The sequence below is a fragment of the Patagioenas fasciata genome, chromosome 5, assembly GCF_037038585.1.
Source record: "Patagioenas fasciata isolate bPatFas1 chromosome 5, bPatFas1.hap1, whole genome shotgun sequence".
NCBI lineage: Eukaryota > Metazoa > Chordata > Aves > Columbiformes > Columbidae > Patagioenas > Patagioenas fasciata.
In genome coordinates this window covers 13,298,226-13,318,312 of record NC_092524.1, presented here as the reverse complement: position 1 = coordinate 13,318,312, position 20,087 = coordinate 13,298,226, and the positions used below count along the sequence as shown (strand labels likewise).

Below are 20,087 nucleotides of genomic sequence, written 5' to 3'. Positions count from 1 at the left end.
CTAAAACCACTGCAGTAATGAACACCACAGAAAAATGGACTTGATCAACAAATAATGAACTAGTGCATTTGTTTGTCACCAGATGAAAGCAGATCTATTCAGGTCAGTGTCATATGATTTACATTACTTAAAACAACCAGAGGAACAGGCCTCTGGGGTTTATCCCTGTGTCCACCACCTACCTGCTAATATGTGCGATGCACTACACACCTAAACCATGTAGTAGTGAGGAACAGTGAAACACAAAACACCAGGAAGAGAATTCTCAGATCAGCTCAAGTTTTAGCACCTTTTGAAGAGGTACCAACTTATCAAAATATTAACATGCAGGTAGTTCCAGTGGGACTAGCAAGATTTTTCACAAGACTAAGAGACTAAGGAGTTAAATTTCAGATCTTAAAAAAACATATCCCCACATCAAGAAGCTTTGAAAGTTCACCATTAAATGATTTGTTGATGAACTAAGCATGCATGAATATTTGGCGAGCAGGGGGCTCTCCTTTAGATCCATGGAAAATTTCCCTATTTAAACAAAATAATAGAGATATTTCATACTTTTAGAATGTTAGTACTGCCTCGTGTGGCTAGTCTCGCAGGTGTTCTGTAATCTAATCTAAAATTTAACTAAAAATCTCTATTTCTATAAGCAAGATAACTAAAGAGATATTAAACACAGATACCTCTCCGTAGTGACAATATCATCCTTTATTACAAAATTGACAGTGTTGATCTTGATGGCTACTCTAGTAAACAAAATATATTTTTATAATTTTTAAACTTGTTTTTAGTTCCACATAGTTTCCCTCCACTCACCCAGCCTTTCACATATATTGAATTTATGAATGATGAACCTTACTTTTCAGTTCTGTGGTCTGCTTTGCGCTGAACTATAGGGAATTCAGTTGTCAAAAGTGATTTAAATTTGAGAAACAATGGTTGATTAAGAACCTTTAAGACAGTTTTGTTCAGAACCTCTTGAAGAACAACAGTCAGGCTGGAAATTCTCTTGCTAAAATAAATTAGTCACTAAAACTATAATATCACTTTTCCTTCTAAAAAACTAATGGTGACTAATAATCATTAACCAGCTCACAAAGGTACTGAACATTTGTTGCAAAAGTGAAAAGTAGATGAAAATGCTTTGTTATAAACTAAGATACATACACTGAGAGTGTAAATCTCAAATGCTTTAGGCAATGAAGAGACTTAAACCTAAAGAGCACACAAGAAACAGAAGGCTGCTTTGATAACTTTCCCTTAACAGGACATTTAAGATGATCTAAAAGTGTTTCTCATTATTGTGAAACCAGCTACTCAGGAAGAAAGATGCAACAGGATTTGGAAGATGAAAGCACATGTTTTTGCCTGTTAAAGGGGCAATATCTTCCACATTTGAGGGCCACATACCTCTCTTGGGGGAAGGGAAGGTGTCTACAGAGGTGGACAATATGATGCTAATATACCTTTATTGATAATAAATGCATGCTGTTCAGTAAGCTTTTATTGACAGTCCCAACACAAATAGAAAGACACTTGTTCAAATGATAATTAGCAAGTAATCTATATGAGTGGCAAAGTAGATCAATGTAGAATGCTAATTCTCTTAGTTAATTACTCCTTTAAGGTTGATTAATTGCTAAGTAAAATTAATTTTTCTACATATTATGAGTATTTTGTAATTCATTCAAATAAATGACATGAGGATAAATCAGAGTGTGCTTGCAAAATTCCAGACACCCATCTTCGGAAACAAAGGGACGTCTGACAACTAATCAGAAGCAAGATGGAGTCTTTGTTTCTGAATGTAAATTTAGAAGATCTGAACTTCACAATTCAAGATCAATCCACAGGGAGACAGCAAAAGAATATACACAGTAGGGGTCACAGAATCACAGAGTCACATCAATTCTAGACAGAAAAACCTTTCAGCACACTATTTATTGGGAGAAAAAACTTTGCTAAGAAATCTCTAGAAACTTGCTCTGGGACATTATACTGCTTAAAATAGAAACTTAATTCCCATTGCTTCTGATAATCATTTTTGTGGTTGGAAATTTGGTTTCCTTCCTGAAAACAGAGAAATAAATATACCTAGAAAAGTAGATCAATAGGTCTTTCTGTCACCTGATCAGAAGAGGCAAATATTGCCATAAAATGATACTAGCAGTTAGAAACAGAAGCTGCTTGCAAAGTCCAGGTCTGCTCTGAGAATGAGTCAGGGAACTATAATGTCAGTATGCTGAGGCAGAGCAACAGAGACTTTTGGAATGAAGGATGTGTTTGCTATAGTTTTGTTTACTTCATATTGCAGACTAATCTAGCTAAGGAGTAGGCAGAATAACCAGATTGTCGCATTTTTTGTTTTAAAGAAGTGCATAGGAAATGCATTCTGCATGGGTCACATGGTGAATGGGCATGTCCTGTAAACCAGGTTGTATGACTCTATGATAGTGATGGAGCTAGAGCGTGTCTCCTCCTTCACTTCTGTGGCCAGTTTTCTGTCCTTCACATGAAAATCAGGAGGAAAAAAAATTATTGTCCCTCAGACATCCTTCCTGATATTAGAAAGCTTCTTAGATTTTGAAACTGACTCAATCAACTGGAGATGCCAAAGACATCTGGTCTCCTAGAGCAGAGCACTATTTGACATAAGTTAATGCACTGTTGTAGGAAACAAATTTGTTTATCTAACTAGTCTAATTGGAATCAAAGTTTGAGTACGTGAAGGAAAACATAATTACTCCCCTTTTAGGAGAGGCAGAAAGTGCAGAAAACTAGTTCAACTGTCACTAACTCCAGCAGAGTGATCAGGAAGTAATTTCTGGTGCCTGTCCTGGGAGTTAATGATATTCTACTTGAGGAGGAAAAAGAAACAAGAAACTGTAATCTGTAGAAACACTGTTTATGAGCTTACCTGCTCAGAATCAAGACTGAAATCACAGCTTTCACCTAGGCAGTGATTTTGTTTCAGAAGAAAAAAAATCAGTGGCAAAATTCATAGGCTATTCAAAATCTGCCATCTCATTTTCTGAAGGGCTGAAGACAAAAAGGTGACAAATGCAGCAAAATGTATACAGAACCGTCTCTGACTTACAGCTTTATTATTGGTACAGCTTGCAAAGTCTCTTGTTTATAGTTTTTGCAGTAAACAGCCCAGCATCAGCCCTATTGTACTGTTAACCTGGCAGGCAGGGGCAGAAAATAAAAACTGCAATGAATTGTGCTGACATAGCAGGTTTCCTCTAGAAAGACTTTACAATAAGTGTAATGTCTGCCCAACTTTACAGATGATTAAACAAAATGCAGAGAAGTTAAATTGCTTCTTCAAAATCAGACCAGCAGCAGCAATATTAGGAATTGATCCCAGGAATAAAAAACCTCACCATGCTAAGCTAGCGAAAAAAGGCAAAGCTCTTCAACTGAGCTGAGATCTTAGATTTCCAACTGAACCTCTTGCTTTGTGAGTTGGAGCACATTGTCTTATCCTATATTAAATATAAATGTGAATGGCAGAACTATAAGTAAGGAGGAATTCTGTCTCAAAAAGATTTGATGTTTAAGAGAGAGAGTCAGTGTTGCACTGCTGAAATATAACAATCCATAACATTGACCACATAATATCAGGTAATACTGCTACTTATATTTTTATATTGTTCAAATATAAATAGAAAGACAGAGATAACCAGTTAAAAAGAAAGGCAGAACATAAGGGAAGTGATTACAGTCCTACACAGCAAACTAATAAAGATACCAATGATATAATGGCATGGTTAAAGTTCAGATACAGTCATGTAACTTTGGCCTAATTTTCACAGAATCACAGAATCACAGAATTGGCTAGGTTGGAAAAGACCTCAGAGATCATCAAGTCCAACCCTTGGTCCAACTTCAGCCCGTTTACTAGATCATGGCACTAAGAGCCATGTCCAATCTCAGTTTAAAAACCTCCACGGACGGTGAGTCCACCACCTCCCTGGGCAGGCCATTCCAATGCCTGATCACTCTCTCCGTAAAGAACTTCTTCCTAATATCCAGCCTAAACTTCCCCTGGCAGAGTTTAAGCCCATGTCCCCTTGTCCTATTGCTAACTGCCTGGGAGAAGAGGCCAGTTCCCACCTGGCTATAACTTCCCTTCAGGTAGTTATAGAGAGCGATTAGGTCACCTCTAAGCCTCCTCTTCTCCAGACTGAACAACCCCAGCTCCCTCAGCCTCTCCCCATAGGTCATGTGCTCAAGTCCCTTCACCAGTCTTGTTGCTCTTCTCTGGACCCGCTCCAGCACCTCAATATCTTTCCTGAACTGAGGGGCCAAGAACTGAGCACAATACTCCAGGTGCGGCCTCACCAATGCAGAGTACTTGTGCTGCTGAGCACACTATTTTTGATACAGGCCAGGATACCATTGGCCTTCTTGGCCACCTGGGCACACTGTTGGCTCATGTTGAGCTTCCTGTCAATCAGTACCCCCAGGTCCCTTTCTGCCTGGTTGCTCTCCAGCCACTCTGTGCCCAGCCTGTAGCACTGCAGGGGGTTGTTGTGGCCAAAGTGCAGGACCCGGCACTTGGCCTTGTTGAACTTCATCCCAGCCCATTTTTCCAGTCTATCCAGATCTCTTTGCAGAGCCCTCCTGCCTTCCAGCAGGTCGACGCTGCCCCCCAACTTGGTGTCATCAGCAAATTTGCTGATGATGGTCTCAATCCCCTCATCTAAATCATCAATAAAGATGTTAAACAGGACTGGACCCAACACTGACCCCTGGGGGACACCACTAGTGACTGGCCACCAGCTAGATGCAGCCCCATTCACCAGTACTGTCTGGGCCCGGCCCTCCAGCCAGTTCTTAACCCAGCAGAGAGTGCACTTGTCCAAGCCACGGGCTATCAGCTTTTGAAGGAGTATATTATGGGAGACAGTGTCAAAGGCTTTGCTGAAGTCTAGATAGACCACGTCTACAGCTTTCCCCTCATCCACTAGGTGGGTCACCTGATCATAAAAGGAGATCAGGTTGGTCAGACAGGACCTGCCCCTCCTAAACCCATGCTGGCTGGGTCTGATCCCTGGTCCATCCTGGAGGTGCTGTGTGATTGCATTCAGGATGATCTGCTCCATCACCCTGTCAGGCACCGAGGTCAGGCTGACAGGCCTGTAGTTGCCAGGGTCAGCTTTGCAGCCCTTTTTGTGGATTGGGGTAACATTTGCCAGTTTCCAATCATTTGGGACCTCCCCAGTGAGCCAAGACTGTTGGAAGATGATGGAGAGCGGCTTGGCGAGCTCTTCTGCTAGCTCCCTCATCACCCTAGGATGGATCCCATCTGGTCACATAGACTTATGAGGATCCAGATGGCTCAGTAAGCCACCAACTATTTCCTCTTGGAATACAAGGGGACTATTTGGCTTCCTATCCCTGTCAACCATCTCCAGAGGCCAGTTATCCTGAGGGCCATCTGTTTGACTGGTAAATACTGAGGCAAAGTAGGTATTAAGTACCTCAGCTTTCTCTCATCTTTGTTAACTATATTTCCCTCAAAGTCCAGTAGAGAATGGAGGTTTTCCTTGCCCCTCCTTTTGTTATTAACGTATTTAAAGAAGGACTTTTTATTATCCCTAACAGAATTGGCCAAATTAACTTCAAACTGCACTTTTGTTTCCCTGATTTTTTTCCCGCACAATCTAGCTATTTTCCTAAATTCTTCATAGGTAGCCAGCCCTTTTTTCCACAGTCTGTAAACTCTCTTTTTATTTCTGATTTCCTTCAAAATCTCCCTGTTTAGCCAAGCCGGTTGTCTTCCCTGCCGGCTAGCCTTTCAACGCACTGGCATAGCCTGATCCTGTGCCCTCAAAACCTCCCGCTTGAAGTATGTCCAACCCTCCTGGGCCCCCTTGTGTTTAAGCATTGTTTCCCAGGGTATGCTCTGAACTAGACTTCTGAATAGGCAAAAATCTGCCCTCCGGAAGTCCAGTGTAGAGGTTTTATTGATAGCTCTCCTTGCATCTCTAACTATTGAAAATTCTATTATTTCGTGGTCGCTATGCCCCAGGCGGTCTCCAACCACTACATCTCCCACCAGCCCTTCTCTGTTTGTAAACAGTAGGTCTAGCAAGGCCTTACCCCGGGTAGGCTCATTTACCAGCTCATGAAGGAAATTGTCCTCTATACACTCTAGGAAATTCCTAGACTGCCTCTTCTGTGCAGTATTCAGCTCCCAGCAGATATCTGGCAGGTTAAAGTCCCCCACAAGAACAAGGGCTGTCGATTTTGAGACATCTGCCAGCTGCTTGTAGAATAATTCATCTCCTTCATCATCCTGGTCAGGTGGTCTATAACAGACACCCACGAGGACATCAGCCTTGTCGGACTTCCCCCTGATTCTGGTCCACAGGCACTCAACCTTGTCACTACTGACTTCAAGTTTAACAGAGTCAAGAGACTCTCTAACATATAAAGCCACCCCTCCACCTCTCCTGCCCTGCCTGTCTTTTCTGAAGAGCTTGTAGCCACCCATAGCAGCACTCCAGTCATACGAGTCATCCCACCACGTTTCTGTGATGGCAACTATGTCATAGCTTTCCTGCTGCACGATGGCTTCCAGCTCCTCTTGTTTGTTGCCCATACTGCATGCATTAGTGTACATGCACTTCAAGTGGGCTGCTGATTTCACTCTTAATTCAGGCTTTTTGTCCTTAGGCTGATCTTTGGAGAGCCCAGTTTCAATCCCTTCCCCCTTCAAACCTAGTTTAAAGCCCTCTTGATCAGTGCTGCCAACTTATGGGCTATAGTCCTCTTGCTCTTCCCAGAGGGATGAAGCCCATCTGATTTCATGAGACTAGGTACTATGGAGTTTGCCCCATGGTCAAAAAACCCAAAAATTTTATGGTGGCACCAATCCTTTAGCCATCTGTTAATGAGATGGGCTTTTCTATTTTTCTCTTTATTTGCCTCTTCATCCATTCCGGATAGCACAGGAACTGAGGCAAATATCACCTGTGCTCCTGTCCCATGAACTGACTGACCCAGTGCTTTAAAGTCTTTTTTAATTGTCCTGATACTTCTTCTGTTAATGTCCTCACTGCCAGCTTGGACTACTAACAGGGGATAATAATCTGTGGGCTGAATTAGGTCCGTCAGTCTTCTATGTCCCTCACCCTGGCCCCAGGAAGGCAGCAGACCTCCCTGTGGGATGGGTCTGGGCAACATATAGGGCCCTCTGTTTCCCTCATTTTTGCATCTGTTACTGGTAGTCTTGTTTAATTTCTTAAGGTTTTAAAAATAAATTAATTATGTAATTTATAACCTCTCTTTCTAGCTATATTAGTTGAAAATGTGTTTTCTCAATGTGATCTAGTCAATACTGGAAAAGATCACACAATTTTAGCCTATAGTTTACCAACCACAGTTCACAGCCAGAACACTGAGAGGGAAGGCAATTCTGACCACGCATCTGCACATCATTATACGAACGTCAGAGCTGGTTATTGACAGAGACCTGTGCAAGAAAGTTGTGCAGATGACCTTTTATGACCTAGTTGTCCTTATGTAAAGACTTTGTTGCATTTTTACCCATAGTACGTAAATCTAAAAAAAATATGTTGAAAGCGTGTATGAGCAGGCAGTTGAACCATTTGGGACTGTTAAATACTATTTGTAGCTGATCCTGAAAACAATTTTTGAGAAAGGGACAGGAAGCTTAGGTCCACTGAAGTTAGACCTGGCAGAGGCGGCCCACCAGGCTCTGCTCCTAACACTGTCACTGGTTGCTGGGCATAAGGGATCTAGTCCCAGGGTACCACATGAATTTCTTCTCTGGGAAAGGCCAGACAATGGCTCAGCAGTGGAAGGGTTATTCCTCTTCTGATCCAACTGGGTGAGGGAGTTTCCCCTTCCGTCCATTCTCCAAGAAGAGAACTTTAAAAAGCACAAATGAGGACTCTTCATCAACTGCCCTCCGCCTAACCAGCAATGATTTTGTTTACTAATTCTTGTCAGATGTAAGGAAGAAAGACACCTAACATAGGCTGTGGTCCTCAAATTCTATTTCAGGTTCCTTGTTCTAGTTAGCCCATACTGGCTTCCATGCACACAGGAAAATTTGGATGTCAATTTAACAAATGGAGTCAGGAATCCCACAGTCCTTATTACAAGAAGCAGAAACAAAAAGCAGTTGGCAAGGAGTAATAAACTCCCCGGTATTCAAGAAACTCAGATTAAGAAGTAGTACTACAAGTTCCTTTCATCCAGGCAGGGATTTTCAAAAGTCTAAAAGACCTGTTAATATTTTTATCATTAAAAACACTGTTCTCAAAGTCTTTCATTGCATGTTACGCAAAATCTAATAATAAAAAATTTATGTTAAAGTAACATCTGTCTCTGCTCTCCTTTTGACCCTACAGTTCCCATGTAAGACAAAAAAGGGGGGGAAGGCCAACAAAATAAAGAAGCAAATGCTGGGGGGGGGGGGGGAGAAAGAGGAAGGGCAGACAAAAGGATCTGTAACCTAAAAGAATAGTATTAAGGGTTTTCAAATATTAAATGAGACACAATGTCTTATTATAGCTTCAGAGCCTGCACCATCTCCCAAATACCAAGAAAACAGAAAAAAAGCAACAACCACTTCCATTTTGTCCTTCCAACTTAAGACTTTCTTCACCTCAAACGTTTTTTGAAACATAATTCACTGATTTTGGATCTAGACGTAACCACTTTAAAATTGATGTGTTCACTGCACATTAATTCTTTGCCTGAATAACAGAAGATCAGAAGCTGTTAGACTGTACCTCCACAACTTCACAGGTAAGGTGAGAATACTAACAACACTGAAGAGACAAGTGGGAATGCAGAGAGAAAAATGTTATTATACATAAACATACTGTGCGCAAACATACATATTTCATATTTTTCTATGTAGAGCCTAAGATGATGGTTAAAGTAAAGAAGGCTCTGAATCATAAGGGTTTTGACTAAACCCTCCTTCTAACAGTGCTTAAACTCTATTAAGACATCTGACTGTATGAATTACACAGCTGAATGAACACTTCTGAAAGGATATTGTGATGCTCCTTGGAGGTAAAAAAACTTGCTATCCAAAAAATAAGTATCTGCATCAAGAAAAAGAACATGGCACATTCATAGATATTTTGACCCAAAACTAGAGGCTAAGGTATCTGAAAATTATTAATTTATCTGTTGACTTTTTTTAGAAAAAGTATTTTGTTATAAGACTAAGCATTCTCAATGTAATACTGCTGCTTGCAGAAACAATACATGCTTCTATCAAACAGACAATTATTATCTTGTTCATCATTACATCCATCACTCAGTTCTTGATTTCTCACCTGACCTAATCGACCATTGCCTGGGGAATGAAAGAGGAGGGAGATTGGTTTTCAGATAGTGAAGGCAGGAAAAATTTGTTATCCTTTGCTCACAAAAGCTTTTCAGAAATTAAGAAAAAATACTTTTAGAGGTGTTTGAGCAGAAAAGTACTTTCTGCAGGCAACACATAGTGCATCCGACATCCAGCTCCTGGGCAGAATGTTAATTATTTATACCATCATGGAAGGTGACAATTAATCAGTGCTAGCTGTCCTTAGAAAGGTTGAATAGAAGGACATACTGTGACTTGAAGATAAAATGGCATAAATGAAAACAAAACTCACTGTTCCTTTATTGCATATCAGCCATCTTTCTCTCATTTTTGGCTTACAGTGAGCATGCATCCGTCTATTTTAACAAATTACAAGTTTCTTAAATCAGCAGTCATTCTAAAGTAGTAATGTATTTAGAAATACTGGGTAATTTTCTAAAGGATAACTGTGTCATTTAAGTTAAAGCTCTGTATGAAAAACAGGGTGTTTCAGTTTGAGGAGCTCTTTTATAACACTAAATGATCATTACACTGTATTTTGTTGTATTTGTTATGAATCTTATTCTTGCTTTATTTAATCAACATTTAGTATAGCTTACTTCTAATTCACCTGCTTTACTGGCTATGACAACTTGATCATTCAGAATGGTCATTAGTCCATGGAAATGTATTCCAAAATAAAACCTTGAATCAAAAAATTTCCAAACCTATTCAACTTTAATCTACATATCCTTTGGTAAATGTCTACTGGCTGGGACATAATAATAAATATAATGGGAAAAGTTAGTAATGATATTATGTCCCTTAAAGGAATTAAAGTATATATATCAAAAGTCAAAATGGCCATTTAGAATACCATTATAAAATACAGTATTGTATCATTGTTTTTCTCTCTGTGTTTTCCTCATGACAACTAGACACAGAGCAAACTAAAAAGCAAAATATTCCATGAAACTGTCATAATTGGCAGATATCCTTCCCTTCACGCCAATATAATACTGAAATAATTACCTTTTTGAAAAGCAAGTGATCTACTCAGACACATATTTGTTTGGGAATTCAAAGAATGAGTTCTCTTAAGGTTTCTGCACTACAAAAACTGCTTGACTAGCAACACTGACAGCTCTTAAGCCAAGATGAGCAGCACTCAGATTCCACATGAACATCAGGTGCTCAGTAACAGAAAAACAAGGCAGGATTTCGTAGTCCGCATTGCTGCAGAAATAACAAGGAGTCAGCTCAGAAACTTACTGCAGCATACCACAGAAAACATCACATCTTTCTGATCAAGTTTTTCATTCAAAGAAGAGACGTAAGGGTTTATTTGGGATGAAATATCCTCAGTTGGAAGGAAGCCATTTAGTTCGCTGTTTCTATAGCTAATGAGATGTCCTGCAAGCTGCAAAGTGTCTGGAACTAGGCTGTTACCTGATCAAGTCATACATATTTCTTTAACTGTCTGCCTTCTTCAGACAAAGAAGGGACTTGCTATGCTACCCACAGAGCAAATGGCAAACTCTCAGTTGACAGCAGAATTAAGATGAAGGCATAAATAAATAAGAAAATTAAAACTATGGGAGCATATAGGAGCAGTAAAAAAAGAACATGAAGAATTGTACATACATAATAGTACACAGCCACGTCAAACACCACAGCTAACATCCTTGATTTTCCCCTAAGAGAAATATAGTAATTATGGCTTAACTCCATCTTTTCATAAGGACTCCTGACCTGGAAAACTGAGTGTTCTTAATATAAGCAAAAGAAGCCCTAGTAACCCTCTAGAACACCAATAATCAGTTTCTAAGGTCCCCTGTGCCTTGACTTCCATGGCCCGGTCCCTGCTGAAGGGTACAGAGTTTTCTGTAGCAACGCAGATCTCAAGTCTACCATAAATCATCTTTCCACTACTTCAGAGGTGGGAAGGGGATTGGCCTCTGAGGCCTGAATTAAGGACTTTCAGCTATATTCACGATGTCTCATAAAGAGCAGTAGGTTAACACAGCAGACTAGCAAGCTCTGTCCCTTAGTAAAAGTTAGTGAAACCCTCAAGCCTCATAATAATTACTCTGTTGAGGTGAAACTAATCACGGTGATGCCAAACAAACAGTGCCTCTGCAGCACCCCATTGCATGGCAGTAACTGTGGGGAACTAAAGAATTCCCTCTGACTTCATCTTTGCATTAGCACAGCCCTTTAATTTCCTGTCTCTTTACCAAAAAAAAAAAAAAAAAAAAAAAAGGTGAAAATGAAATGGAAATGCAAGAGTACACATAAAATTTGCAAACCATCTACTATGCAGTTAGGACTTGATCCAAACCCCACCGACGTCAATGGGCTGAGGATCAGATCCTTATTCAGCTTTTAGAGCTAATTCATCTTTGAACTGACAATTGTATATTAGGCTACAGTTTCCATATATAGCTTATTTGCCTCAAAGCTCTGTCCAGTCAAGTTCTGAATACCTCCAGAAATGGAGGTTTCACAGTGTCTCTGGGCTTCTGTGGCACTGTTTGACCATTTTCATGATGAAAAGAAGAATTCTGCAATCTTAGAATTATGGAACTTTGTGCTTTTAAAAAAAAAAAAAAAATCACATTAAAAGCTGTCAGACTTCATAATTCTCATAATAAAAATGAACAAAAGCAGATAAAGAAAGAACCATATATTGAAAAGAACCAAGAACAGAAGACATGAAAGCAACTTAGATTTGATTATGTGAATACAGACATAAATCTGAAACCTGTTGAGTTTTACTCAAATGTGTTCAGACAACATCTTGCTGAGAAACCACTCACCTGATCTCGGGAATATGGAGTATCCACTAGGTGTTTGTCTGAACATGCTGCTAGAAGAATCTTCATTGCATTTAACTGGAGTAATATTTCACAAGCCATGGTATCAAAGAAAGTAATGTTGGCAAGAGCTGCTGAAGCGAGAAGGAAAACTTCACCAGATGAGGCTTCTTGGCACAGTTCTAGGAATGCAGAAAATAAGTTGAACAAAAGTAATTCCTTTATTGCAAAAAAACATAGTTAGGTGTTTCAAAGCTGAAGAAGTGCTGAAGACACAGCTCCCTTTACATTTCTTGCATACATGTATTTTAACTAAGATGTGAATGATCGCCTGGCAATTGGATTTCCGCATGGTTTAAAAATCAAATATATTACAGTAATTCAATTACTGAGTCAGAAGTATCACAAGGAAATTGGTATGTGATTACTGAAAGGGCTTTTCAAACATTTTACATGTTCTGGTTTTAATGCTCAAATTTCTTGAGTATATACCACTAAAATTCCCGTGGAACAGTGACAATCAGGGAAATGTTTCACCTACTGTATCTTCTGGATAGGCTGTTTAGATTGTCCCTTGACTGTGGTACACTGTAATAACCTGGAAAATCATCTTAAGTCAGGTCAGATGCCTCTAGGAGTCCAGCCACAGCAGAACCAAGCTCAACACAAGTTAATTCCACCCACTGGAATCCAGGGCAGGTTCAGGGCTGAGCCTTCAGTGTTTGTTTCTGGTCTGGTCAATTGCTTCTTCAATATCTGCAGCACTATTTCTGTTTGGACACATCAAAGAATGGCTAGATACACCCCAGATAATTCCCAGCCACTGCAGAATCCCCAAGCACCGGCACTACTACGCCGTGAAAATCAAAGTGCTGCAGTTGAAATGTAGCCATTGGGCTCAGGCTAGAAATATCCAGATTTATTGATCTATCATACATGAGAAATTAAACTGGGTGACCCAAATTGTGCTTTCTGACATGAAGCTCTGTGAAACTCTGAATTTCCAAATCAGAGAGAGGACGAGAATGCTTCTGGTATTTGAGAGGGTTGAAGCACACTGCCAGAAATAAGACATACCTTTCTTCAGAAAGTCATGAGACATATGATCTTATTTTTCTGAAGTGTCCTCACTGACCCAGGTTAAGGGAAATCTTGTTGTTACCTTTGCCTCATATTACCATGGATCAGAGGCCTAGACAAGCCAGATCTTTTATTTTCTTGTGACAATGCCCGCAGATCATATAATACTGTACTTTCCCTCTGAAGTATCATACAAATGTAGATGCAGTAGTGAGCTTGAGTTCTAGCAAGTTTGGAAAATTCAACAGGCATAAAAGTTAACAATTAATAGAAACTACTCTGGACTGGAACAAAAAATATTATGTAATTGCAGAATGCCCTGATTCAGAATTTAAAATGTCTGAGTTCTTTTACCTGTTAAGGAAAGACTGGCAAACATTGTTAAGGGAATATTTCTAATGAAAGAGAGTCCTACGCCAACCTATCATTGTAAATGGAAAAACTCAGAAATCCCATAAAGAACTTACTGACAAGTGCTGTTACAATTTCTTCCATATTTTCCAGAAAGCTGCTCAGATGCTGAGTGAATGTGAGATGTGGAGATGTGATCTGTGCAATTACTGCCGCTGCTTCTGCATGAGTAGCTTCAGAATGGGTGTTATCAGTAAGAATATCAGCCAGGCACAGTATCCCATCAACCTATGGAAAAACAATAGGTATAGGTTGGAAATATTCCAGGAAATACTTCTGCAACTGAAGATGGGTTTACAGTTCTCTTTTCTTGGCTGTGGCTAAACTGCTCGGTTTATTTTCTAAAATGACTTAAATTTGGTGGCATTTATGACACAAAAAGTTTCAATTTACTAAATACAAATGAGTTCAGTGTAAAAGTTTGTTGACCAGCTCAAAATCTTGCATTTCTTTCTCCCTTAATGTTTCTGCTCAATTGATTTTGGCCAAACAAACAAGTGTTTTCTGACAGACATCTCAAGTGAAACATTAGTCCAAAAATAAGCTCTGAGAATTAAATGCTTAACTGCTACTATGCCACAGCCTCATTTAAGTACTTCTCTGAATGTGTCCCACTGTGAGATCCGAGCCTGGGTGTGCAGTAAGTTCTTCACAGACATATTTTTTTGCCATGTTTTATCCGAATTTGTCGCAAAGCCAATGCAGGATCAAAAAATACTATTAAGGAGCAACTCTGGCCAAACCGCACCTGATAAGCTTGCACAGCTCTCACATTAGTCTGTATATTCGTTGCTTACTTGGAAGAGAAACAGAAAAATGAGTAAAATGTACATAGGTTTATGCTTTAGAGTATCTGAAGTGTTCTAAGCCCATTTCTTACAGTTTGGGTAGATACATCATAGAAGCACACCTTGCTCTGGATTAAAGGAGACCCATTGACACAAGGCAAGACTGCAAGAGAGCACAGCCAGTGGGATGGCATGAACTGCAGCAACAGAACAACTGTTAACAACCAAACCAGCAAAGGAAGGTTCTCTGTAGACAAGGACATAATCTGTGAACTTTCAAATTAACAGGACTATGTTTCTCCCCCTGTTTAACAAAACACAGAATTATTCATCATGTTGTTAAGCAGGTAGGTAGATGTGTTTAGAGGGGAGAGAGCATGAAGATGGATGTAATTAATTATGGATGTGTTTGTGTCAAATCCACATAGATCCACTAATTAAAATCTTTGTATAAGTGAAACTACTGAACTATAGGGATGGTTTCCAAATGATGAGAACTTTCATAAATTTCACCAAGTTAACTGTTTTAAAAACTGGCCTTATTTATTTATTTGAAATTCTGGATTATATGTTGCTTGGACACTTCATAAACATAAAGAGGACTTATGAAGGTTTAGCATTGAAATATACTTTAACAGTCCAGCAAAAACAAACCCTCATTTGTGTTGTACACTTACCAAGACGCTGTCTTAGGTCTATTGTTCAGACCTCGTTATCTGTCTACTCAAAGCTTCCTCAGAACATGCACAGCAGGTCCTATCCATTATATTCATGAAGGGTATTTAGCAAATCTAATATTCACATTTTTGTTATTTATTGATACAGATTGTTGAGTTATCTTAATTACCTATCCCGCAATGGGCATGAATTAAATTATTTGATAAGCATTGACAGTTACTCTACTTTACAAGAAAAGCTCTCAGATTGATGGGAGCAAAAATTACCCTCTGGAACATCATTCATTGAGATGCACCTTTTAATAGGCAACAGATTATATCATTGGAATTCTAATAACACAGATAAATACAAAAGAAATTATATCCCTATTTTTCCTCAGATTACAAATGGGATCTAGTATAGGAGATCAAGTACTGGCAAGAAGACGAAGAATAAATTTTCAACATTAAACTTTTTCTTGACAAGCTTTCAACATTAATCTACCTACAGCAAAATACTTCCTCCTAGTTATGGCAGAATTCTACAGCTTGAAACAGCAGATTCACATAATTCACTTGGCTTCAAGGTATATTAAGAGATCTCAGTGTCAAGAATTAATATATGTCCTCACAAGATGATTTAGTAGCAAAAGTGTGCTAGACAATATCATATGCAAACGCCTCCAACTTCATCACCTTGAAACCTCCCCAGATCACACCTTGTCTTGGGTCCAAAGGATGCTAATAGCAACAGTCAGTATAAAAAGTTAAATACATTCCAAGGCATTCAGAAAATACTTAACAAGAAACTTCTTCTAAGATCTCTTAACAGGATACAGTACTCTTCAGCTCTAAATTTACTGCTTAAAATTCACTCGGTCAACTCTTATTCAATGACCTCGACAAAATGACTTTAGAGTAGTTCTATCCTATTTCAGACAAGTAATGGCTTATGAAAAACAGGTGCAGGCACATGGTTAGATTTTTCCATCACCACTGATTGTTTATATCCACACAATAAAATACAAGCTTCTAACAATAAAAGGGCTGTACTCAACTATTAAATTACATATTTGATTTTTTATTTGCTAAGTACTTGTTTTTGGAGATTGGGAGTTGTTGAATTGTAAATAGAAGTGGATGTATGTTTTTATTCAGCATTCAGATAGAATACATATTTTGGGTCCATGAAAGCCAACACCACTTGTTTTTTCTCCTTTCTATTCAGAATCATGGAAAATACTAACAAATTCAGCCTAAAATTTTCTCTATACACCTTTGTCTCCCATCTTAAACATAGAAAATAAAATAATTCTACTCCTGCAAGCAACCCCATTTATAAGTGTCTTGCAATAAATTTTAAAATGACAGGGGAACAATCTAATAAAAGCACTTTAACATCCAAAAAGAAATTGCTGCTCAAAGCATTTTTATAATTAGCTTTCACACTGAAAGGAACTTTGGATGGCTGCCCTGTTTTCTGTTTAATTTTGGTGAAGTAATCAGCTAAATGTCAAATCTGTTCATCACCTTGGCAATACAAAAGAACCAGTTAGCCAGATAATGCAAACAAATGAATTCTATGAATGCAACAAGATGCTGTGGCAACCCTGCATTTGAGGAATGGTGTTCAGTAAATGTTTGATCACTAATATTTCAATATTGATAACTGGACAAATGCCAAGACCTTACATCCTTGTGAGCATACCCCTGTTACAGAAATTTAATCAAAGTGACAAAATAAATACGTGACCACTTTACTGCATATATTAAGTCTTCTGGAAGAAAATAATTCCTTTTCTCTGCAACAGGAATGAATGAGTTCTGGGGCAGACCTCTTCTTTCTTCAGCATACTGGTTCCTCATAAAAATATTAAATAAAGCTAGGCATCTATTGAAGATACCAATACAGAACTTGGGATTAATTGCATTAACAGCATCATGATTTGAAATATTTTACACAACAACAGTCTTAACTCTCTACTTTCCAGAAGGAAGTTCAAGGCGGGCTTTCCATGTCACTCTGGGAGCCAAAACCAATTGCCTTCTTTCGAATCATGACTGTCTTCATTTGTATAAAATGTTGCTGAAGGCCTTTTCTCATGCTATGACTTTCTCCAACATTCCTTTTTGTCCATTCTTAACACTCTGATGATCTCTACGTATTGGTAAACTTGCTCAAAGGTGTGATGGTGGTGGTGTGTTTGTTTTTGTTTTTTATTGTGTTCTCTAAGTTGATCTCCCAAATCATCTTGCTGAGACTGGAAAGCCTTACAGGCTATCGGCTAATATCCCATGGATAACACTATCAGCCTACAACTGGGTGTTTCTGGTAGACAGCACCAGCAGATTTCAAAGCAGTTTCAAAGGAAGAATGGAAAGTAGATGTTGAGATCCAGATATAAGACAGCAAATATGGAAAGAAAATCACAAACATCTTGAACATTGTTTCAGCCTTCCCAGGAGGGTAGAGGAGCATTTGAAATGCAGAGGAGCATTTGAAATGCAGAGGCTGCATCGAACAGTCAAGAACTGACAGATGAGAGTTGTGGTTGGTTTATACTTTCACACATGCTGTGTATTAGCACCTCAAACTCGAAGCAAGGACAGGTTAACTATATAGGTGAAGACACGAATGTTAACAGACTAAATAGAAACTGCATAGCTGGATAAAAACCCAAACACATTAAAATTTATGGAGAAAGGAAGGGAGGAAGGAATGAAGGAATGGAGGGAGGTATTATCCTGGCCAAAAAAATTTTGAATCCTGCTCAGCATTCTTTGACCACAATCTTTTTCACTTGCCAGACCATCACGTGAACCATGAAGTGACTTCACTATTCTGCAGCTCCATTGAAAATGTCATCCAGCAGAATCCATATGCTGTTGTTTTGATGACTTGTTACTCATGTAATGAATTCCTTATCATTCAAGGCTGAGGTATATCCGATGCCAATTTCTCTAACTTATTCTGCACTTGTAGAAGGTCTACAAGTCTTGTTGAATTTCTGTGTTGAAAGACAGGAAGAGAAAAGGACAAAAGTGTTCTACCTCACACAAAATGATCTTTCATATTTGAACAGTTGCCCTGCCAAGTGCTCTGCAGATAAAAACTGCCTTAGCTTCACTAACTGACAACTTTGCTGACTTATACTAGATTAAGATTTGGTCAGCTATTTTTAAAGTGAGATGATATATTAATAGAGTGATGCAATTAAAACATCCACAAATACTATTCCAAGTAATCAAAGCTACTGCATCAATTCCATGGCAGCAGCAGGGACCAGTGAACAAAACTTCAATGATTTTTGTAACTCCTGCTGTGCAAGTGACCATAGGACCTAATTTATAAGCCATATTGTATACTCTGCAGAAAGTGTGGGGCTGAATAGAGCTTGAAAGGTTGCCATCTCAGTAGCTTTAAAAACTGCTATCAATAACCTTAGCTTTGTATCTAAACTGGCTGTGAGTGCCTGCTTTGGTTCATGGCAACTTCAGCTAAAACTTCCCTTTTAAACTTCCCTCCTTCATAATGTGGTCAACTTAATGAAGAAGTATTCGTTCTTCCCGTGTTTGGCCATCAAGGGGCAATGTGAAGATGATCTGATCTATTAAATGTGACAATGCCCAGGTAACAACCTTGCAGCCATGCTGCAGGAAGAAACAAGCTGCAGAACAAGATGAAATAACAACTCCCTTATTCTGGGCTGACTGGGAGTGAAAGGATAAACAGTATGTAAACCTTTACTCCCTGCAAAACCTGGAGAAAGCAGCCAGTCACCTCACAGTGCATGTTCTTTGGCACTCAGAGATGCTCTAAGCTTGTTGCAGATAAAAACTACAACTGTTTGCAAAAAGGTAATAGAGAATACATCATTTTACAGAAAGGATGGACAAAATCAGTAAGATCAACATCCAGACTTCTTCTTTGTCTTCACTTCAAGGATAAGGGATAGCTGGCTTTGAACTCCCTCCATTTTGAGGACTGAAATGAAGGATAAAACAGTCTTTTAAAGTATTATTTCTGTAATTGATAAAAGAAACCAGGAACCGTAGTGCTATTAGACAAGCAACTCACATGTTCCTACTCCCTAAATCACATCTTACATTGCTTCAAACTACCCTCTACAAACATAGGTGAACCGCACAAGGATACATTCAGCTTTTGTGATTACTTTTCTCGTGCCTCCAATTCTACAGGATAGCAATGACTACAAAGGGCAGGAGAAGAGACTGCAAAGGAATTAACCGGCATGTTATGTAGAAGTCATCTGTAGTACAGATCCTTCTACTCAGCCATCGTTAGTGTTTATAGGATTAGGATGTCTTGACAAAACAGGAGGAAAACTACTGAGCACAAATGAGTATGGTGGCTTGAGGGAAAAAAAAAATAAATAAAAAGAAAGATGTTTGCAATGGTCTTTGAACTCAACATTTGTTACATTCTCTTTTTACTGCTCTGCCACAGTTAAAAGACAACTAAAATAATATGTAATCTGTAATCTCAGGTGCATATGAGTATGGGCGGACTATTTGTGTTCACGGAAGATAGATAGATCAAATTCTTCAAGTTATGTGACACAGGACAGAAGTGAAAGGTTTCTCAGATTCATCTGCCCTACATTTTGGAGGGCTGGACATACTGGCTTGCTTTCAAGTTGCAGGAATCTGTTCCTATTTGTAGGATTTTCTTGATGTACGTATTACAAATTCCAGAAGATATATGCTTGTTTCTTTTAAATAATGGATGAGGCTTTATATATTCTACTTTGGGATCTGAATTCCATTAAAATGAAGCCACACAGACACAAAAAGGACTTGGCAACAAAATGAGAGGAAGTGTCATGTGTTATATAACAATGTTGAACAAGATACTGGGACCTGAAGTCTGAATTAGGGGAAGACCATACATTAATAGTTTTCACATTAGTAGTTTTCACACAGCCCTCATTTTTATTTACCCTTGAGGATCCTAGTCTGAGAAAACAAACAAACA

At 38.9% G+C, this 20,087-nt stretch overlaps 1 protein-coding gene across 5 annotated transcripts in view; it reads right to left on the bottom strand.

The window, feature by feature from the left end:
- Positions 1 to 20,087, bottom strand: part of INSC (INSC spindle orientation adaptor protein) — a 149,640-nt gene that overhangs the window by 17,138 nt on the left and 112,415 nt on the right. For all 5 annotated transcript variants that reach the window (XM_065839196.2, XM_071808935.1, XM_071808937.1 and 2 more), the window contains exons 8-9: positions 13,704 to 13,875; positions 12,160 to 12,338 (exon numbers count right to left, since the gene is read on the bottom strand). In XM_065839196.2, the coding sequence (XP_065695268.1) occupies positions 12,160 to 12,338; positions 13,704 to 13,875 (351 nt within the window). The remainder of the gene's footprint in view (positions 1 to 12,159; positions 12,339 to 13,703; positions 13,876 to 20,087) is intronic.